Source organism: Vulpes vulpes, chromosome 11 (assembly GCF_048418805.1).
Source record: "Vulpes vulpes isolate BD-2025 chromosome 11, VulVul3, whole genome shotgun sequence".
Lineage (NCBI taxonomy): Eukaryota > Metazoa > Chordata > Mammalia > Carnivora > Canidae > Vulpes > Vulpes vulpes.
The window spans coordinates 78,446,396-78,469,782 of NC_132790.1; the positions used below are offsets into that span (position 1 = coordinate 78,446,396).

The 23,387-nt window shown below is 38.4% G+C and overlaps 1 protein-coding gene across 1 annotated transcript in view; it reads left to right on the plus strand.

Moving 5' to 3' along the window:
- Nucleotides 1-23,387, plus strand: part of COL6A6 (collagen type VI alpha 6 chain) — a 136,864-nt gene that overhangs the window by 98,667 nt on the left and 14,810 nt on the right. Inside the window, exons 29-34 of the mRNA XM_026015506.2 lie at nt 6,798-6,860; nt 7,938-7,973; nt 8,090-8,126; nt 9,990-10,001; nt 13,115-13,608; nt 22,879-22,975. Of these exons, the coding sequence (XP_025871291.1) occupies nt 6,798-6,860; nt 7,938-7,973; nt 8,090-8,126; nt 9,990-10,001; nt 13,115-13,608; nt 22,879-22,975 (739 nt within the window). The remainder of the gene's footprint in view (nt 1-6,797; nt 6,861-7,937; nt 7,974-8,089; nt 8,127-9,989; nt 10,002-13,114; nt 13,609-22,878; nt 22,976-23,387) is intronic.

The window sequence follows — 23,387 nt, forward strand, 5'->3', positions numbered from 1 at the left end:
GCTGGAAGTTTGTACCTCTTAATCTCTTTCACCCATTTCATCTATTCCACCACCCACCACCCCTCTGGCAACAACCAGTTTATCCTCTGTATTTTTTAGTCTAATTCTGTTTCTGCTATTTTGATATTTTTTTCTTTGTTTATTCATTTGTATTGTTTTTTTTTTTAATTTGATATATAATTTAAATCAAATGGTATTTGTCTTTTTCTGGTCTTTTCCACTTAGCATAGTATCTTCTGCATCCATCCATGTTGTCACAAATGGAAAGATCTTAATTTTTATGGTTGAGTAACACTCCAGAGTGTGTGTGTGTGTGTGTGTGTGTGTGTGTGTGTGTGTCTGTCTGTCTCCCACATCTTCTTTATCCATTCATCTATTGTTTCCATACCTTGACTATTGTAAATAATACTGCAATAAACATAGGGGTGCAGATCTCTTCAAATCACTGTTTTTGTTTTCTTTCTTTCTTTCTTTCTTTCTTTCAACACCCAGAAGTGGAATTACTGGGCATATTGTGTTTCTATTTTTAATTTTTTGAGGAACCTCCGTACTGTTTTCCATACTGTGCAACAATATAAATTTTACCAACAGTGCACCCAGGTTCCCTTTTCTCCGTATCTTTGACAACACTTGTTATTTCTTATCTTTTGATACCAGCCATTCTGACTGGTGAAGTGATATCTCACTTTGGTTTTGATTTGCAGTTCCCTGATGATTAGTGATGTTGAGCATCTTTTCATGTGTCTGATGGTCATCTGTATGTCTTTGGAGAAATGTCTGTTGAAGTCCTCTGCCCATTTTTTTTTTCTTAGATTGTGTGTGTGTGTGTGTGTGTGTGTGTGTGTGTGTGTGTTAAGTTGTTTGAGTTCTTCATTTATCTTTTTTTTTTAAAGATTTTATTTATTCATGAAAGAGACAGAGAGAGAGAGGCAGAGACACAGGGAGAGGAAGAAGCAGACTCTCTGTGGGGAGCCTGATGCGGGACTCAATCCCAGGACCAGGGAGTCACAACCTGAGCTTTGCAAAGGCAGACACACTCAACCACTATGCCACCCAAGTGCCCCGAGTTCCTCATATATCTTTATATATTTGGGGTATTAACCCTTTATTGGACATACCATTTGCAAATATCTTCTTTTATTCAGTAGGTTACCTTTTCATTTTGTTAGTGGTTTCTTACATTGCACAAAAGCTTTTTAGTTTCATAATACTCCCAATTAATAATTTTTGCTTTTGTTTCCCTTGCCTGAGGAGACAGATCCAGAGTAGTGCCTATGTTTTCTTTTAGGAGTTTTATGATTTCAAGTCTTGCCTTTAGGTCCTTAATCCATTTCGTTTGTGTATGGTGTAAGACATTGGTCCAGTTTCATACTTTGCACATAGCTGTCCAGTTTTCCCAGCATCATTTGTTGAAGAGACTGCCTTTGCCCCTTTGTATATACTTGCCTCTTTTGTCATAGATTAATTGACCATATAAGTATAGATTTATTTCTGGGTTTTCCATTCTGTTCCATTGAGCTATGTGTCTATTTTTGTGCCAGTACTATGCTTTGTAGTATTACTATAGCTTTGTAGTATATCTTGAAATTTGACATTGTGATACCTCTAACTCTGTTTTTCTTTCTCAAAATTTCTTTGGTTACTCGGGGTCTTTTATGGTTCCATACAAATTTTAGGATTACTTGTTCTAGTTCTGTGAAAAATACCACTGGTATTTTGATAGGGATTACACTGAAATCTGTAGATTGCTTTGAGTAGTATGGACATTTTAACAATATTACTTCTTCCAGCCTATGAGCATAGAATATCTTTCCACTTACTTCTGTCATCTTCAATTTCATTCATCAGTTGTATAGTTTTCATAGTATAGGTCTTTCATCTCCTTAGTTAAATTTATTCCTGGGTATTTTATTCTTTTTGATGCAATTGTAAATGGGATTATTTTCTTAATTTCTCTTTCTGCTACCTTGTTATTAGTGTATAGAAATGCAAGAGATTTCTTATACTAACTTTGTATCCTGTGACTTTACTGAATTCCTTTATTCTAATAGTTTTCTGGTGGAGTCCTTAGGGTTTTCTATATATAATATCAGGTCATCTGCTAATAGTGACACTTTTACTTCTTATCATTTGGATGTCTTTTATTTCTTGCCAGATTACTGCAGCTCAGATTCCAGTCCTATGTTGAATAAAGATGGTGAGAGTGGACATCTTTGTCTTGCTCCTGATGTTATAGGAAATGCTTTGTGGGTATTGAACCAGTCTTGGCCCTGGAATAAATCCCAATTGATTATGATGGATGACCTTTACAATGTATTGTTGAATTAGAATTACTAATATTTTGTTGAGAATTTTTGCATCTATATTCATCAGGTATATTGGCCTGTAATTTTCTTTGTTTATAGTATGTTGTTTTTTTTCCTCCAATTTTGGTACCAGGTAATGCTGCCCTCATAGAATGAATTTGGAAGTTTTCCTTCCTCTTCTGTTTTTTGGAGTAGTTTGAGAAGGTTAGATATGTTCTTTAAACATTTTGTAGAATTCAGTGTGAAGCCATTCGGTCCTGGATTTTTGTTTGTGAAGGGTTTTTTGATTACCAATTCAATTTCATTGCTGGTAATTGATCTGTTCAGATTTTTTTGATTCAGTCCTGGAAATAATGTTTCTAGGAATTTATCCATTTCTTCCAGGTTGCCTAATTTGTTGGCATATAATTTTTTCAGAATAATCTCTTATGATCCTTTTGTACCTCTGTAGTGTCAATTGTACCTTCTCTCATTCCTAATTTGAATCTTCTCTCTCTCTTTTTTTTTTCCCTTGATGGGTCTGACTAACGGTTTATCAATATTGTTTAGCTTTTGAAAGAACCAGCTCTTAGTTTCATTAATGTTTTTTATAGTTTTTTAGCTCTATTTCATTTATTTTTGTTCTGCTCTTTATTATTTCCTTTAACTTTGGGCTTGATTTGTTCTTTTTTTTTTCCCATTCCTTTAGGTGTAAGATTATTTATTTGAGATTTTTCTCTTTTATTGAGGTAGGCCTGTATTCCTATAAAATTCCCACTTAGCACTAATTTTACTACATCCCACAGATTTTGAACCATTGTGTTTCCATTTTCATTTGTCTGCAGGTATTTTTGATTTCCTCTTTGATTTCTTCATTGGCCCATTGATGGTTTAATAGCCTGTTGTTTAGCTTCCATGTATTTGTGGGGTTTTCCAGTTTTCTTGTGGTTGATTTCTAGTTGCATCCCACTGTGGTTGGGAAGGATGCTTGACATAATTTCAGTCTTCTTAAATTTACTGATACTTGTTTTGCAGCCTAATGTAATCTATCCTGGAGAATGTCCATAGCACTGCAGTTTATAGCATTAAGGGTAGGGTTTCCATGGTTACTGTGTCTTCATCTCTCCTGCCATTCTCTTTGTGGTCCCTTTATCCTTTGTTGTGAAGCTGTTCAGTCAGCCCTCAGCTCTTTTCAGGAGGAATTGCTCTCTAGGTAGGTGTAGATTCTGTGTATCCTTGGGAGGAGGTGAGTTCAGGGTCTAACTATGACATCGTCTTAGACACCTCTTGTCTGTGTAGATATTATTTATGTGGGTTTTAAGGATATAAAATAGACTGCTCTTTCCCTCCATCCTGTTTTTCCTAAGAGAACTGTAATTTCAGCTATAATTCTTTTCCTCATGCATGTTTTTGGATGACTTCCTTTAACATTATGATTTCAAAAAAAATGACTGATATAATTAGAAAGATAATTGGAAAAGACTTGCAAATTAATCCACATGTCATCTGCATTGAAATATCTCTGGATCCTTTCCCTTGGCTTGTTAAGGAAGTAGTTTACTCTTGAACATTGGAAGCCTGCTAACAAGTTCAGCTGTTTGTTGGGTTCTTGTCCCCCCAATGCCACATTAATCATTTTTATAAAACAATGAACCAATGGGAAGTATGTGAACTTTTTCTTTTAGCCTTTGGTTACTTTAATTTCTTGTTCTCCCACAATTTATCACTGTAACTTATTATTTCACCTGCCAAGCTGCTTTTCCTCTATGTAAATATTTCTGAATTTGAAGTTAAGGCACGGAAAACTTCCAGGTTTTCTTTCTGAAAGAACTAAAGTTTCTATTGGTTCTTCTCTATTTCTAATATTGTCTTTTAGATCTACTTTATGGGAAATTTCTTTATTTCACAATGCTCCTCTCATGATTTAATTTTAAAGAGCTTGTTCCTGTTCTCCAAATATTTCTTTATACTATCCTGTCTTGTTTCATGGCTGAAACATCTTCTCTTACTTTTCTGAGGATCTAAATAAATATTTCTACAGTCTTCTTTGCCCAACATAGTCTTTTTTGTATGGCTTTTTTTCTTCTGTATTGATTTCTATTTCCAGCATGTCTGGAGAATGAGCCATCACTTCCTATTTAAGAATTAAAGACAAAAAAGGCTAACTGACATTGATAGAACTGGTCAACTACAAGTTTTACTGAAGAGCAATCTGGCTGAATTAGTTCTTTACTTAGCAGACTTCTAATACTGGTATCTTTAGGTCTTCTGTTTTTGGTCAGATTCCCCTGGGAAGATTGTTTCAGGTTCCTGCCTGAGTATGAAGGTCTGGCTGTAGTTTTCATGAAACCATATGGAAAAGAAAACCTGAGGGGTATCATGTCTATTTCACATACCTTCATTGAATCACCCTGTTTTCAGGAGGGTACCATTGGCCCTCAGATCTGCCTGGAGTTCCCTGGTACAGATCCCTCAGTTGTACCTCTACCTGTTGTTGGGAGTGGAAAAAGGGATATTCACCCAACTGCAAAGAATGGAGAGGAGACTGGAGGATTCCTAAAATGATTTTCAACCAGTCCTCCTTATTTAGCCCCTCCCCTCCACCTCCACTTTTGGAGGTATCTGGTGCTGCCAATTCTTGAGCCTTCTGGGAATGAATTCTTGACTTTCCCCCTACTGGCTTAGGATACAGCTTTTTTCAGATCTACTAAGTCATTTAACAAGTATACATCTGCTTTCTAGCCTCTGAAGGTTTGTGGCTATTGTCTTTCATTCTCCCCATTTTTTTGGCCTTTTAAAGAAATTTACTTACTATGATTTTAATGAGACATTGAGAAGGAGCAGAATTTTGCTTCATATGTTCAGTCTGCCATTTTTTCCCCTAAGAGGTTAATTCATATCTTCTAAAGAAAATATGATCAATGACTTTTTTTTCACTGAACCCAGCACACTGCTGAACACCCAAAGGATATCAACAGTTATTCCCTGTCTCAAAGGCAATGTTTGTACAAATTAAATTGATTTTGGACAACTACATTTTTTCATTCCTATAAAAGTTATAAATCCCATGGCATTTTGAATGAACTAAGGAATATTCCTAATCTTTAAATTAAATCCTAGCCTTCTTTATGATAAATTATATTGTTAAATACACATGGAAAAATTCCTGGCATATAGTAAGTAGTCAACAACAATTGTTTTTATTACTGCTGTTATTCCTTATTTCACTACAAATATCTCCAGCCAACTTTCTAGGTGTCCTTGTTTCAGGGATCTTATATTTAAATTTTTGTTTTTCTGGGTTTTTTGTTCATTTGTTTGTTGTCATCTACCATCTCATTTAGATAAAAATTTCTCCTTTGATCCAGCAATTCCAGTTTTAGCAGTCTTCCCTAAGGAAATAATCAGAATTGCACGTAAAATTTTATAGTGGGGTTGTTTATTACAACAACAGCAAATCTAAATGCCAACAATAAGGGACTGATGAAAGAAATTATGGTACATCTGTGTAATGGAATATTATGCAGGCATAATGCATAAAAAGTGATTTTTCCCCCTCCCCAATTTAATAACATGAAAATTTCTAGATCTATTTAGTTTACTTTTTTTAATTTATTTATTCATAGAGACACAGCTAGAGAGAGAGGCAGAGACACAGGCAGAGGGAGAAACAGTCACCATGCAGAGAGCTCGATGTGGGACTCGATCCCGGGTCTCCAGGATCACGCCCTAGGCTGCAGGCGGCGCTAAACCGCTGCGCCACCGGGGCTGCCCTAGATCTATTTAGTTTAAAAGATTAACAGGAAAAAATATAAAATTACATTTTAAAAGAATACATGCATATATAAATATATAAAAATGCCAAAAGAATTTAAAAGTAAAAGACTAGAAGAAAATGCACCAAGGATTATTTGGAAGCAACAGAATTGTCGTAGATTTTTTTCTTTTTGTGTGCTTTTTGGAAGTCTCTCAATGTTATAAAATAAAAGTGTATTTCTTTGACATTTGAAACCACCCACAAGGACGCCTGGGTGGCTCAGTGGATGAGTGTCTGCCTTTGGTTCAGGTCATGATTCCAGGGTCTTGAGATCAAGTCCTGCATCAGGCCTCCCCACAGGGAGCTTGCTTCTCCCTCTGCCTATGTCTCTGCCTCTCTCTGTGTGTCGCCTATGTCTCTGCCTCTCTCTGTGTGTTTCTCATGAATAATTTTTTTTTAAATAAAAGAAAAACTTAAAACACACCCACAAACACTAGAGGTGCCTTTGTGGCTCAGTCAGTTAAGCATCTGCCTTTGGCACAGATCATGATCCCAGGGTCCTGGAATTAAGCTCTGCATTGGGCTCCCTGCTCAGCGAGGAGTCTGCTTCTCCCTCTCCTGTTCCCACTGCTTGTGCTTGTTGTCTCTTCCTCTCCCTGTTAAATAAATAAATCTCTTAAAAAATAAAACACATCTACAAACACTATACATAAATATGTAAATATAATTTTAAAATAAATAAATTCTGCTTTGAGATATCCACTGGGCTTCCGGGAGAGATGGGATCCCCTGGGGAGCCAGGACCTCCTGGACGCAAGGTAAGTTGAAAAGTCCGAAATCACACCAGATCCTTATCTAAATAAAAAGTGCATGGAGTCTTCATTGTCCAAATGTGCATGCTTTCTGTCTTTGCACTTGGTGACTATTTCCAATATTTTTCCACATTTATGTGCTTAGAGATAGGGGGAAATGGTGATTAAATATTAGTTGCCATTTCTCATGAGGTGAGGAGAATTTGAGGGAGGAAATTAAAAATATTGAACTAAAATGTGATTTCCCAATTATCAGTGAATTTTATTTGCCCGGTTCTTGTCCTCTTTCTATTCAATAAATGGTTAGTGAATGAAGGGAATGAGAATTAATAAAGAAATAAATGATCAAAGTTGTATTCACATGGAACTTATTTTCCCCAGGAATTTGGGTGGGGCTTCATTGCACTTTTCCCTGGGTTTCTCTCTTTGAAAATAGCCAGACTTTCTGTTCCAAAGATATAATTGAACATGTGAAATTAGAACAATTCCACTTTGTTCTTTCTATTTCCAATCTACAAGATAGATATATATAGATATATAGATTTTTTTCCATTAACTTTTGGAAGACTGTTGGGATTATCTTTCCAGATGTTTGGTTTGAGTCTAGTTGTTTTGTCATCCAACTGGTGATGGAAACAGATGAAGGTTTAGTTCAGCTGCTATTCAGTGGCCAAAGCAAAGCACAGGGTCAAGGAATTCTGAACCTCCCTTAGGGATGGGCAGCTATCATACATGGTTCAGCCTCATCTATATCTAAGCCATAAGCCTGCCCCAAAGCTCTCCATGCCAGTGTTAAGTGTTCAGCTCCATCCTTAGATTCTGGATGACCCTTGTCCACAGATGGCACTGAAGGAAGGTGGCCATTGGAGGTTTGTGTTCATCAAGCTTGCTGCTTACAATTTATTTCCCATAGAATATTACTCTTAACTCAGTAATGAGGATCCTCCCAACATGTATTCTTTTTTCCCCTCTAACTTAAGAATAAAATCTTTAGAAAGCTTCACTTTCTCAGGCTAATGCACATCCTGGCTATTGATATGTGTGTGTGCAGAGCAATAAGACCACATTTCTTTTGTTTCCTAGGGTGTGAAAGGGGCCAGAGGATTGGCTTCATTTTCTGTATGTATCTCCTGACTCCAACAGAATGCTCTGTACTCCATTAAATTTAGTTATTTTTAGACTTGAAGACCTGGCAGTCGGTCAGTTAATTCTTTGTTTTATTTTTTGAACTGCAGATGTGTGAGCTCATTCAGTATGTACGGGATCACAGCCGTAAGTACCCTGCTTAAATTGATCACCCAAGTTGTCAAAGCATTCATAGAAGAAGAGCAGTGAATTCTGCATTCAGAATTGAGACAATTTACTCGCCAATCTCTTAACATTAGAGATGTCACTGCATGTATTTTGAGTCAATGTAGACTGGTGACTCTTAACTTCTTCTCTGGCTGCCCTCAGGTCTATTGGAACCCGTTCCAAGCAATCTAGTCCTTTTAACCTAGGGAAAATTTAGGTATGAAGTCAGAACTCTTCTGATAGTGAAATCAATCAATGGAGAGACCCATTGAACTTTTAAAGAAGATTAACACCTGACAATAACACAGGATTGAATTCACCTGGTGTGAAAGCTAGCTGTGACAATAGGGTGTCCTAATAGGTGGGAGCACTTTGGTTTATTGTTTATTACTTGTTTTCTGGAAACATATGCTTGATTATTTTTCATTGGAATGATCGATTTGCTTTGTAAACTTACTCATTTTGCCTGTATATTGTTTCTCTCTCCAAATTTTCAAAGCAAAAAGGCATTTTGATTTGGCAAATAAATATTCTGAATTTGCTTTAAGACTCCTATAGCAGACTCTTCTATCAAAATGCATGTTAGCACTATTAAAGGAATTCCATGTACAAGATGAGGAAACAATCGACTGTTTAGTGTCCATCTACAAGTGTGTAATGAATTCCCAAATAAACACCATGAATGAAAAATTCCTTCAAGGTATTTTTTGGGAAAAAATAGACAATCTAGAACTCTTTTCTGTAGAGAGACTTTGTCTCAAAGACACACAGACTTTTTAAAGTTTTGAGTCCTCTCAACTTCATCTTTTTGTACCATATTGGACCACCACGATGAGAATCAAAATATATACATTGTCATTAAAACTAGTTTCTTTGGGCTGAACTAACAAAGTTTGCTTTTTGAGATTAGAGCCATGTGAACTATAATGACTCAAAGGTAGATCCAAGTGTGTTGAGGCCCAATCTTTTCAATTTGAGAGACTTAGTACAAAACTACAAATCCAAAAGTAGGTACAAAATTATTTGAAAAGAAAGTGTTATTTAGAACAAGAAAGGAAATCACAACCAACAACTTTTGCATACTGTAAAAGCACATGATCATGTGAACACATGGCTAGGTCCCTTCTCAGGGTTTTGCACAAAGCAAGTGAAAACGTTAAAAGTCAAAAGCAGTAGAGCTTTCTGCAGTGATGGAGGTATTCTACTACACTGCTCATATATGTAGTAGCCACGAGCCACCTGTGACTTTACTACTCAAAATGTGGTTAGTACTACTGAGAAGCTGAATTTATTTCATTTAATTTTAATTAAAATTTAAATGGCCACAGGTGGCTAGTGGCTTCCATATTGGACAGTGCAGAACTAAAGCTTACTTATGCTTCATCTGTTTCAGAGTAAGTCCACCTCTCATGTTTATACACGCACATAAATATAAATCTGTACAGACTTATGTGTGCATATATATATAATCAATATCTATAGATCTCTACATGGAGAAAAATCAGAATAAAGAGAGTTTAGGACCTAATAACCTTTCCAAATTCAGTGCACCTCTCTGCAGTGTAACATTCCTTCCCAGGGCATAGGTTCTTTCCCTCTGACAGCTGGCTGCAGGCTGCTGATTTATGGCTATATATTGTCCCACTTCTCCCATCCCATCTTGTTTTTGCCAAGATGCTGGGATCTGTCTGCATTTTCTCCAAACCCTTTCTGTTGCTTTGATGTTTGAGTCATCTACAAAAAGCACACAGGTCAGAGCTTCTACTGCCATGATTTCCTTACACAGTACAGAACTCTGTTCTACCAAATAATAACCCAATCTCCTTTGTTCTTCTTCCCCAGCTGGCGGACATGGTGAGTAATCTTTATTTACAGCAAATTATAATCAAGCTCCCAAATGTCATACATCTGGAAAGACAAGTTAAAACAATGTGTTGTCTGCCAAAAGATATAAATTTTATCTGAGCTGTCTTTTGCTGCCTCATACTGGTAGCACAGACCTGCTTCCAATAAATCACTCAGCTTTAGTGGAGTCTCACAGCTCTTTCTCAACTAAGTGGTTCGATTTTTTTTATTAATATTTTAATGACTGACATTACATTTATTTTGCCATTAGATTTTTTTATAATATGTCTTCTTCCCTTCATTTTCTCTATCTGTAGTCTAGTGGTGAAGAATTAAGATGTAACAGACAATTACCCTCTTATACCTTTGCACCCTATACCTTTTGTAGAGACCCATCAATCCATGCCCTCTGGTTGCATCTTCACTCACTCAATAAATATTGAAAACCCATTACGTGCTAGGCACTGGGGACACAGGACTGAATAAGATGGACATAATTCTTGTCTTCCATTCTAGCCAAGGATCCAGGTGATAAACACGTGAAATAAATATGGAATCCTATAGTTGCTGTGAAAGAGATAAAGAACAGGATGCTCTGTCACAGAATGTTAGAGGAGGGGAGAGATGCTTTAGGATGGAGGGTTCCTCTCTGAGGCAGTGATGTTGGAGTTTGGAAAAAGAAGCCAGCTTTACAAGAGCCAGGAGAAAGAACACAAGTGCAAAGGCCATGATACGAGACAGACCTAGGTATTTTCTAGGAATTGATGGAAGTCCAATGCCTGAGACATAGGAAGGGAGGGGGAGACTGGCATGTGAAAAAATGAAGTAAGCAGACGCCAGGTCAAGTTGGACTTGGTAGATTCAAATAGAGAGGTGGGATTATATTCAAATTGGAATGCAGCGTATTAAAGAATCTATAAAAAGTATTGAAAGAGGATCATGAGCTGATGAATGATTTTTTAATGTTTATTTAGGCTGCTATGGAAAGTAAATTGTAGAGGAAGGTTAAGTTTAAAATCTGGAGGACTAGTTAGGAGGGTATTGTGGTATTCCAGATAGATGCGGTGGTGGACAAGAGGGCTGCCATTGCTGTGCCTTAGGTACATGTCAGTTTGGTTTGTCATTCTCTGTCCCTGTCATCACCTGCCCCGTGCCAAGCATCAGCCATCAGTGTACAGCCTTATTAGGCCTCTGTGTGGTCATCTGGGCCTTGAGGAGAGCCTCCTAGGTACCACCACAATCCAGCCCAGCAGTCTTTAGAATCTTTTGGTTTTTGGCAGCTTGCTGGATTTCAGAACGTGTATTTTGTGAGTTGAATTACCTTGGAGGTATTTTTTCCTGAAAACTTGAATTTCAGCTGGTGCTGTGAATCTTTTTTCCCCTTTATCTCTAAATTGCACCTGAAGCTGTATTATTGTTGTGTTGTTCCCATATGCAAATCACAGCCCAAACAAAAAGCTCGCAGAACCACTTTCATGTTCAGTCACACTTCCCCTCACTTCTTATCGTAAAGTTGACATAACCTCAATTTTTTAAATATCTGCTCAGCCTTCTAAGTTACACTCAGAGGCTAATAAATTATGTCCTGCCTCCACTGAGATGCACAGTTTGGTTTGGGGTTAAAGTTTCTTCTTACTGGTCCTTTTGCCTATAAGGTCACAGAGTCCAGGACCAAAAGGAGGTAAACATCTAATGCCAAAGTGGGGGTGAAGCTCATCTGGTCACAGCAGAGGACTCCCCCCTTGGCCAGCCCAGGCCAGCCCCAACAAGTCTGAGTTTGAGTTCTTATAAAGAGCTGGAAGGCCTCAATCTGCTTTTATTATCTCTGAATCCAACTTGCTGGCATCTGAATGAGAGGAGGCGCCCCTCCGAGAGAAGTGCATCATTGAGATTTCCTTTTACCAACTCTCAATGCCACGCAGCATCTCCCCCATTATAAAAAGTTTTGTTCTTCCTCTTCCTGCTGCAAAAGAGTTGTCCGTTGTTTGGTTCTTCTTCATTCAGCCAACATTTATTAGAATGCTGATAAATGACGAGAACTAAAAATCAGACAGATCAGGAGAGACACAGTCCTTGTCTCTATACTTCATGGAAAGGAAAACATTAACCATATAATCAGACAAATATACAGTGCCAACTGTGATAAATTCAGGGTACCGGGATTAGAATGAATGAATTGGGATCAATAAATAAATCTGAAATTAACATTTAACGTTCAACTTTAACCATTCAGTTTCTCTATGTAATAGGTATATTTGTTGGTTAAACTTGCCTTTTCAACTGTTAAATAAAAATACGTTCGTGAAAGCTTTCCTCATTCTTTTAAGTGATACAGTCCTCATGATGAAAGTCTATAATCATAATTGTAATAGGAATGACTAACATTAACTCAGCACCTGTTATGTGCCAGGCACTATGGTCCTGAGTGCTTTGCCTGTGTTGATTCATTTAATCCTCAACACCGGGCTATGTAGTGGCTGATCTTAGGACTGGCATTTTTAACAGATGAGCAAAATGAGGCCCAGAGATAAGTTGCTGGGACAAGGTCACAGGACTAGCGCATAGCTGGGCCAGGTCTCTAACCTGTCTCTGCAGTGCCTATACTCCACATCTGATGGTCTGTTCTATATAATGCACATCCATTCTCTTCTAACGTCTCTGAGATCATTAACAGAGCTTTGGGACCTATTCCTTTTTCAACCCGTTACATTTCCTTAGTAAGTAAAAAGAAAGATTTATGTTTTAGTTTAGCTGTGTAAAGTTCCAGCAATAAGCATAATACCAGTGATCAAATTTCTGTCGGTAAAAGGGCATATCCATGAGCTTTGGATTATTTGAATTTGGTCATTCACTTACAAATTGCACAAAAACTCCAGTTGAATGATAGGCTCTCTCTTGTGCTTTACTTAAAAGAGCAAAATCAATTTTTCAAAATAGCATTTCTGTTCAAGATTTAAACATTTAACATTTCAACTGCTTGTTTTAGCATTTAATGCTTATTCGATGTTTAAATATTTGCATATTTAATTAAAATTACTTTGCCCTCTATGTATCTTTTTTTTTTTTTTCTTTTCTTTTCTAAGTTAAGCATGCTACCTCAGGAGCACGTTCTTGCCTTTCAGGAAAACCAGAATGCCCCGTGCATCCCACCGAATTGGTGTTTGCCTTGGACCAGTCTCGGGATGTCACCAAGCAGGAATTCGAGCGCATGAAGGAGCTGATGTCTTCCCTGGTGAGAGGCGTCCGGGTCCGGGAGAACAGCTGCCCGGTGGGCGCCCGCATCGCCATCCTCACCTACACCTCTCACGCCCGGCACCTCGTCCGCTTCTCAGACGCCTACAAGAAGCAGCAGCTCCTCCGGGAGATTGAAGCTATCCCTTACGAGAGGTCCTCGGACAGCAGGGAGATCGGCAGAGTGATGAGGTTTATCTCCAGGAATGTCTTCAAGCGAACGCTTCCAGGCTCTCACACCAGAAGAATCGCCACCTTCTTCAGCAGCGGTCAGTCTGCAGATGCCCAGACCATTGCCACTGCAGCCATGGAATTCAGCGCCCTTGACATCGTTCCGGTGGTCATCGCGTTCAGCAACGTGCCCTCCATCAAGCGTGCATTTGCAGTAAGACGGCTCAGCCTTTCACCTACCTTTTGGGGGGGCTGGGGGGGCTGTATTCAGAAGCCTCTGTAAGAAAGTATCCCACTGTACCACTTATTTCTATAGACCAGAAAGACGCTAAGCCCGTTGCATGCATTACGCTGCTTGATGCCCACAGGTAGGATGGAAGGGACAGGGATAATGATCAGTCCTGATTTATTAATGAGGAAACAGCCTGGAGAGGTTAAACCTGTATCCCGGGGTCACATGGCCAAGAAGTGGCAATGTCAGAACTTGAACCCAGGTTTGCTATTCTAGTGCTTCTCTAGTTGCTTCTGGGTATACAGCTGCTACATCAGGGAGGCCATACTTCACGGATGTCCCCTGTGTGGCTAGTAGCAAAAGTGGCTCTACAATGAAGACCAATGGACTGATTTTATGACTTCAGCAAACATATGACTATCCAAATTATATAATAGGAAAAGCCATCCTAGTTATGATAGCTTCTTAGTTTAGGAATTAAAATCTTACTGCTTGACATTCCGAAATAAACCACTTGGGATCAATAGGATTTTTTTTTTTTGGCCATGATAATTTTTATTATTATTATTTTTTAAATTTTCTTGAAGTTCAATTTGCTAACATATAGTATAACACCTAGTACTGATCCCATCAAGGGCCCTCCTCAGTGCCTGTCATCCAGTTACTCCATCCCCCTGCCCACTTCCCATTCCACTACCCTTGGTTTGTTTCCCAGAGTTAGGAGTCGCTCATGTTTTTTGAGGTTCTTTGAGGTAGTTTGAGGTTTTTTGAGGACATTTTTTGAGGTAAACTGACAAATAACACTGTATTAGCTTTAGGTTGCAGCATAATGATTCAGTATTTATAAATATTGTGAAAATATCACCACAGGAAACCTAGTTAACATTATCACCATACATAAATATAAAAAATTTTCATGATGGGAACTTTTTTTTTTTAACTAAATTTTAATTCCAATATAGTTGACATACAGTGTTATATGAGTTTCAGGTGTACATTAGAGTGATTCAACGATTCTATACATTACTCAGTGCTCATCATGGTATGTTTATTTTTTTTTAAGATTTTATTTATCTTGAGATAAAGAGAGTTAGAGTGCAGGGAGGAGCAGAAAAATAGGGAGTGAGGGAACCTGGAGCAGACTCCATGCAGAGTATGGGGCCCCGAGGCTGGGCTCGATCTCATGATCCTAAGACCATGACCTGGGCAGAAATCAAGTTGGACACAACCTACTGAGCCACCCAGGCACCTTGTGATATTCTTAATTCCCCTTCACCTATTTCAGCCATCCCCCCTACCACCACCTCCCATCTGGTAACCACCAGTTTGTTCTCTATAGTTAGGAGTCTTTTTTTTTTTTTTTTTTTGGCTTCTTTTTAACTTTATTCATTTGTTTCTTCTTATTTTGATAGAGTCCAAATAGTTTGTTTTTGCTTTTGTTTCCCTTGCCTCAGGAGACATAACTAGAAAAAGTACTATGGTGATGTCAGAAATTACTGCCTGTGCTTTCTTCTAGGATTTTTGATTATCATGGATTTTCAGTATAACTTGAAATCTGGAATTGTGATACTTTGTTTTTCTTTTTCAAGATTGTTTTGACTCTTTGGGATCTTTTGTGGTTCCATACAAATCTTAAAATTATTTGTTATAGTTCTGTGAAAAATACATTTGGTATTTTGATGGGGATTGCATTGAATCTGTAGATTGCTTTGGATGGTATGTACATTTTAACGATATTCTTCCAGTCCACGAGCATAGAATATCTTTCCATTTATGCCATATTCAATTTCTTTCATTAATGCCTTACGGTTTTCAGAGTAGAAGTCTTTCATCTCCTAGGTTAAATTTATTCCTAGGTATTTTATTCTTTTTAGTGCAATTAAAAATGGGATTGCTTTCTTGATTTTTCTCTCTTGCTTCATCATTGGTGTATAGAAATTCAATGTATTTCAGGACACCTGGATGGCTCAGTGGTTGAGGGTCTGCCTTTGGCTCAGGTCATGATCCTGGGTTCCTAGGATTGAGTTCCACATCAGGCTCCCTGCAGGGAGCCTGCTTCTCCCTCTGCCTATGTCTCTGCCTTTCTCTGTGTCTCTCATGAATAAATAAATAAAATCTTTTTTTAAAAAAGTGAAATGCAGCATATTTCAAAATACATTGATTTTGTATTTGTGGCCTTACTGAATTCACTAATCAGTTCTAGTAGTTTTTTGGTGGAGTCCTTAGGGTTTTCTATATATAGTATCATGTCATCTGCAGATAGTGACAGTTTTACTTCTTTACCAATTTAGACACTTTTATAACTTTCTCTTGTCTGATTGTTGTGGCTAAGACTTCTAGTACTATGTTGAATAAAAGTGGGGAGAGTGGACATCCTTCTGTTGTTCCTGACCTTAGGGGGAACACTCTCAATTTTTCAGCATTGAGTATGATATTAGCTGTGGGTTTTTAAAATATGGCCTTTATTATGTTGATATATTCTCTCTAAAGCTACTTTAAGGGTTTTTATCATGAATCAATGTACTTTGTCAAATGCTTTTTCTGTATCTATTGAAATGATCATATGGTTCTTACCCTTTCTCATATTGATTTCATGTACCACAATGATTTGAAAATATTGAGCCACTCTTGCATTCCACTTGATTGTGGTGAATGATTTTTTTTTCATGTATTGTCAGATTCAGTTTGCTATTATTTTCTTGAGGATTCTTGCATCTATGTTCATCAGAGATATCAGCCTGTACTTATTTGTATAATGTCTCTATCTGGGTTTTGGTATCAGGGTAATGTTGGCCTCAGAATGAATTTGGAATTTTTTCCTCCTCTATTTTTTGGAATAGTTTGAGAAGAATAGATATTAGTTCCTTAAATGTTTGGTAGAATTCACCCATAAAGCCATCTGATCCTAGAGTTTTGTTTGTTGAGAGTTTTTTAAATTACTGATTCAATTTCATTACTAGTAATCAGTCTGTTCAAACTCTCTATTTCTTCCTGCTTCAGTCTGGGGAGGTTATATGTTTCTAGGAATTTATCCATTTCTTCTAGGCTGTCCAATTTGTTGGCGTATAATTTTTCATAATATTCTCTTACAATCCTTTGTATTTCTGTAGTGTCAGTTATTTCTCCTCTTTCATTTCTGATTGTGTTTAGTCCTCTCTGTTTTTGATGAATCTGGTTTATCAATTTTGTTGATATTTTCAAAGAACCAGCTCCTAGTGCCACTGACCTGTTCTATTGCCTTTTTTTTTTTTTTTTTAGTCTCTCTTTCATTTATTTCTGCTCTAATCTTTATTATTTCCTTCCATTAGCTTGGGTTTTGTTTTTCCTTTTATAACTCTTTTTGATGTAGCATTAGGCTTTGAGATTTTTTTCTTGCTTCTTGAGGTAGGCCTGTATGGCTATAAACTTCCCTCCTAGAACTGCTTTTGCTGCATCCCAAAGAGTTTGGATTGTTGTTCCCATTTTCATTTCTCTCCATGTATTTTTCATCTCCTCTTTGATTTCTTGGTTGACCCATTCATTGTTTAGTTAGCTTGTTATTTAACTTCCATGTATTTGTGCTTTTCCTGGATTTTTTCTTGTGATCGACTTCTAGTTTTATAGCATTGTGATCAGAAAAAAAAATGCCTGGTTTGACTTCAAAATTTTTGAATTTGTTGAGACTTGATTTGTGGCGTAATACATGATCTGTTCAGAATTTGTTCAGAAGAATGTGTATTCTGCTGTTTTAGGATGGAATGTTCTGAATATATCTGTTAAATCTACCTGGTCCCATGTGTCATTCAAAGGCACCCTTTCCTTGTTGATATTTCTGTTTGGATGATTTGTCCATTGATGTAAGTGGGTTATTAAAGTCTCTTACTATTATTGTATTATTATTGAACATTTCCTTTGTATTTGTTAGTAACTACTTTAAGTATTTAGGTGCTCCCATGTTGGTTGGATAAATATTTATAATTGTTATGTCGTCTTGTTGATTTGTTTGCCTTATTATTATATAATGTCTTTTGTCTCTTGTTACCATTTTTCTTAGTCAAATTGTCTGATACAAGTAATGTTACCTCAGCTTTCTTTTTACATTGATTTGCATGATAAATGTTTCTTTCTTTTTACTTTCAATCTGTAGGTGTCAAATAAGCAGAACAGAGTTGAAATAGAGTCCTCATCTACAAAGTATGGAAAGTAGTACTTGCTTCCTGGAGTTGTTGTGTAAATGAAATGATGGACACCATTCCTAGGTGCCCTAGTACATAGTAAATACTCAAGAAAGATAGCTTTTGCTGTAATTGCTATTACTATTATTTACCTGCTTGATGCTGAACTAAAATCTATTTAATAAAAATGACATCTAGGTTGTAAAGGAGCTGACAGTGCTATTAGTGTCATTGAACATGCAAATAAGCTGATAGACCAGGCTTAGAAAGAAAAATATACATCAGTTAGAAAAGGCTGGGCCATGTCATGCAAATGAAGCTGCTATGAAACACAGCAGTTGAAAAACTTTGTGAGTAGATATGGTTATAAACAGACTCATAATTCCTTCTGTTTATTTAAGTTTATATCACAACTACTATCAATTATTTCCATTAGGATATTGTCTCTTGTTTCATGACTAAATAAAGCCAGGGGACAATTGGGGCTCTTAGTAAACACAATTTCACCACCTGCTCAAAGATATGTGCATACCCTATAACTTGAAAAAACCTATTTTGTTGGTTTAAAATCTTTTTTTTTAAGAATTTATTTATTTATTCATGACAGAGAGAGAGGCAGAGACACAGGCAGAGGGAGAAGCAGGCTCCATGCAGGGAGCCCGATGCGGGACCCGATCCCAAGTCCCCAGGACCACACCCCGGGCTGAAGGCAGCGCTAAACCACTGGGCCACCAGGGATGCCAGGTTTAAAATCTTTTGAGTGTTAATAGCCTCACTCAGTATTCCTAGTCAAATCAGCTAGAGACACTTTGCTTCTTTCTTGAAAGACTTTATCTCAAAAGAGCACCAATGAAGATTCAGTTTTTTGATAATGACCCTCCAAAATCTGAGCAGCATTGGCTCCAAACACCTCTTGAATAGAATTAGAGATTCAGAAAAAAGTTAGAATCAGTTGCCAAGGTTCATTTACCCAGCAAATGCTTAGCGAGCACCTCGTGTACACTGGATGATCTCCTTGGCTGTGGAGACACAAGAGTAAAGTGGAAAGCCAAAAGACTCACCCCCGTGGAGCTGCCAGTAGATGGAATTAAGCAGAGTTGTCTAGAAAGGCATCAAAATAGATGCATGTATACAAGTTGGCAAGAACCTGGTACTGATACTTGGCATTACAGGAGGGAAATTATGTTACCACTTCTCCTTTTGCCCTCTTTTTCTTTCTTCTATCCATTCTGTTCAGTTGTGCTTCCCTACACTTGAACTGTTGATGATTATTTCAAGAAGAGAACCAAAAAATTTAGTGACAATGAATTTTTATTTGGGGCCATATTTTAAAACCCTAATTTGTTTCATAATTATTGTGGCTTTTCTAAATCTTGATTTGTCTGAGAGTTCAGCAGTCCAGTGTGAAATTTGGGACCCATGCAGGCTCATGCAGCAGGACTTGGAAGCAGATGTTCTGACAACTGGCTCTGATTTCCCTTAGCACATGGCCTATGACCTCCCTCATGGAAATTTCTCATGAGGGTATCAAGCTGAGTGATGAAGCTATTCATCTCTTCTGAAACAGAAGGCCATTTTTGACTGCAGAAACCTCAATCTCAGCTTTGTTTTGCCACCAAGTTTCCCCCCTTAAGTGTTTGATGATTGCCTCTTACTTCTAGTGTAATTTTACTTGCTGCCCATAAAGAATTTTAACTTAGAATGGGTATCCCTTTCTAATAGACCTATAAGAGGTCTCTTTTTTAGCTAGCCTTTTTTTCCTTTTATTCTGCTGTTTGCCACTACAAATGAGAGAAACATTAAGTATAATATTGACATTATAGATTATACTTGTGATTGGAGAAAGAGCTAAAATGGGTGAGGTAGAAGGCTTAATGGGGGGGCGCCTGGGTGGCTCAGTGGTTGAGCATCTGCCTTTGGCTCAGGTCGTGATCCTGGGGTCCTGGGATTGAGTTCCACATCGGGCTCCCCGCAGGGAGCCTACTTCTCCTTTTGCCTGTGTCTCTGACTCTCTCTCTCTGTGTCTCATTAATAAACAAATAATCTTAAAAAAAAAAAAAAAAAAAAAAGATGGTGGCTTAACTTTGGCACTTTAACCACCCAACCTTTTTATTTTTAAAAAGAATTGTTGTTGGGACCCTGGGTGATTCAGTGGTTGAGTGTCTGCCTTCAGCTTAGGGCATGATCCCAGGGTCCCATGATCAAGTCCTGCATCAGGCTCCCCATGGGCAGCCTGCTTTTCCCTTGGCCTATGTCTCTGCCTCTCTATGTCTCTATGAATAAATAAATAAAATATTTTAACAGAAGATTTCCTTTGTTAATAGAGAATTATCTAAAGAAAGATGATTACACATAGTATTAATTGCATCATTTCTTGAATGCACCAATTCATAGAGCCCCATGATATTTAGAAATGAAAGAAGAGGGTATCCTCCAGAACCATTTGCTGAAGGCCTCCTGATCCATCTCTGGACTTCATAGCAATAAAAAATGAGACCTAAGAAAAGTGAACCATAGTAACCTTTTATTTTAAATCCTCAATCCACACTTCGCTTAAGGAATTTTCTGTAATATGCTAACTATAGTTGCTCCAATGATGTGTGGTGTGGTGGTCTCTAAAACCACAACTGTCAAATTCTGATTAGGAAATTACTTTGGTGGTGAGAGGGGTGGGAGGACACGAAGAGCACAGACACCTCTGTGAACTCTCATAGTAAAGCAACACATCAGAATCAATAAAGATGATGCTTTAGATTGAAACCAATGTGTTGATACATGATGAAATGTGAAACCTAAATTATCAACTAGCTCCACCGCCAGAAATATGGAAGTTGTCACAATATAGACACGCAGAATACAAACTAGTTAACAAATGGTGGCAATCCGTGGATGACATATTCAGAACACTGCTCTAAACTAAGTCAGGACTCCCTGACACAGAACTGTGATCATAAAAGCAACTAATGCAGAGGACAGGAGGTAGGTCTTATTTGGAGAATGCAAAATTTAAACTGGAGCCTTCCACCTTCCACCCCTTCTGGGCTCACTTTCCTTATCTGTAAATGCTAGGATTGGACTATGTGGTTCCTGAGATTTCTTCTAGCTCAAACATTTTGTGATTCCCCCCAACACATACACAACCCCTAGATCCTGATAGTTGGTAATAAGAAAGCACTTTGCACCTACCAGATGGTCTGATCCATGCTCTCTGGATTTGGCTTCCTGGTCACTCATCACAATCCAGATGAAGTGAAGGCATGATTCACTTGACACGTTGCCCAGATAACTACTGAAAGCCATTATTAATACAGACTAATTGTTTGTACTGTTGTATTCAAGAGTCAAGACTGTTTTATACAGGTCACCAAGACAATTTAAGCTAGCTTAAGTATACACATGCACATACCCCAGGAGAATTTCTCATAAAGATGCAGATATAACCCAGGTGTCCTCTGGCTCCGAGTCCAGGTAAGCAGTTTGTTTTTACTCTATGCTCACCTGGACACACGATTCAGCCTTTCTTCAAAGAATCCATTTGCACAAGGAATCAGCAATACAGATTTTACTGAAGGTAGTGAGTTACAAGAAGGGCATTGTATTCCACTGCAGAACGTCCCCATTTGTCACCACCAACCCTGTCCTGGCTCCACTGCCCTCACATCACAGCATGGTTTTTTTGTTTTCCCTCTTCTCTCATACCACAACAATATTCACCTTTCCTACTGTGTTTCTTCTCAGCCTTAACCAGGTACTAACCATTCTTTTCTCTACATACATGTGCCTAGAAATCATGCCTAAAGTTTCAGTTTTCACATATTTCCTCTGAGTCTCCCCATCTAACCCATCCAGCTCATGAAGGCAATTACAGTGGTCTTCTGGGGAGGAATTCCAGTGAGCACAGATTTCTCCATCTCTTCTACACAGAATAAAAGATGGGCAGAAACAAAGATAAGCCTCAGGGAAAGCTCCCACCACCTTTCCTCTTTCCCATTTCCCTCCTATTGCTCCTCAAACAGAACATGGCCAGCCAACAGCTCTATTAGTGCATGCCATTAGAATTAGAGGAACTCACTGCCCTCAGGACCCCCGTCCTAAATTCCTGAGAGAATGGATACAATTGGCTCAGATGTCCAACCCTGGAGCAATCTGCTCTGCAGAAAGATGGAGTCCTCCCTCCCCACCTCTGACTTAAATATGGCTGTTAAAGTACTACCTTCCTGAATAAAGTATGGGAAGGATACTTCCCTGAGAAAAAGTAGGGAAATGTCCCATCTCTTAGGTATTTGATAAGAGTATGCCTATAAATTTCCCTCAGCTATGAATGGATCTGTGAATCTGTTAACTGACAAGCTAATTATTCTTCATTATTTAAGGCCTCCTTATTTTCTCCCTGCTCTCTAGTCTCAAACTTCCTAGAGAGGTTATTAACAATGGGACTGAACTGGAAGGGGTTAAGAGTTGTTCAGAGGAGAACCACCTGGATGTGGATATGGGTCTGCAAAGCCAGCTTCCATGCCTGGTTCATAATGGGAACTCAGAATTGGTTGTAAAGTACATTTTGTGATTTCACTTGCTTCTCTGGGACTTGGGGTGTGTGTGGGGGGGGTAGGGAGGGTTTCCTCCGGCCCTTTTCCTTCATGGTTTCCATGTCTGTTTTTTGATTAGTCCTCTTGCCTTCCTTTGAGCTTCAACTTCCTCATCTGTAAAACAGGATGATGCACAAAAGAACAAATTCACTGGGTTGTTGAGATAGTAAATAGGAAAGTGCTTTTCATAGCACCCATCCTGTTCCAGGAAGTGTGTTTCAATTATGAACCCCTTTAATACCCACTGAATCCCTGTTAGGTAGTAGTGTGATTATCCTATTTTGTAGATGAGGAAAAAAAGGCAAAGCAACTTGACCTACAACTAGAGGGAACACCATGGCTTAAACCCAAGCAGGGCTCTTAGCCACCCTGCCACGCGCTATGCTTCCCTATGACCTTCTTTAGAAGGAGAAGTGTTGCACTCAAAAGATCTCAGTGCTCTGAACAATCCCGAGAGGTTCTTGCAGCCCCACCCACTAAGCTGTTCTTTCTCTTGCTTCTGCTGCTTGCAGATTGATGACACTGGCACATTCCAAGTAATAATGGTTCCATCCGGGACTGACTACGCGCCAGCATTAGAGAGACTACAGCGGTGTACTTTCTGCTATGGTAAGACCCACAGAGAGAACATAATTTGATCAGGGCTGTTAAACACACTGAGTCACCGTTGGCAGGAGTGGCTGGACCTTGGCAGCAGGAGTAAGAGTGGCCTTGAGAAGATTTCCCTGGGGGCTCTGGGCTCACTTCCTCATACTGCATGGTCCACAGATGGAGCTCCAGCAAGCAGGGCTCCTCCCAGGTATCGTAGCAGGAGGATTGCATTCCAGGCCTCTACGCTTGTGCAACTTCCAGGAAACAGTAATGATTATTAGAAAAACTTAGCCTGTCTCATTGCCAAGTTTTTCATGTTGTAAAGTATATTTATGTGTCTTCTAAATCTCAAACATTCATGACTCCCAAGAAACGCTTTATAGTACAAGTGGAAATTAGTAGAATTCCATCATTTCTCATTGCAGAGAGA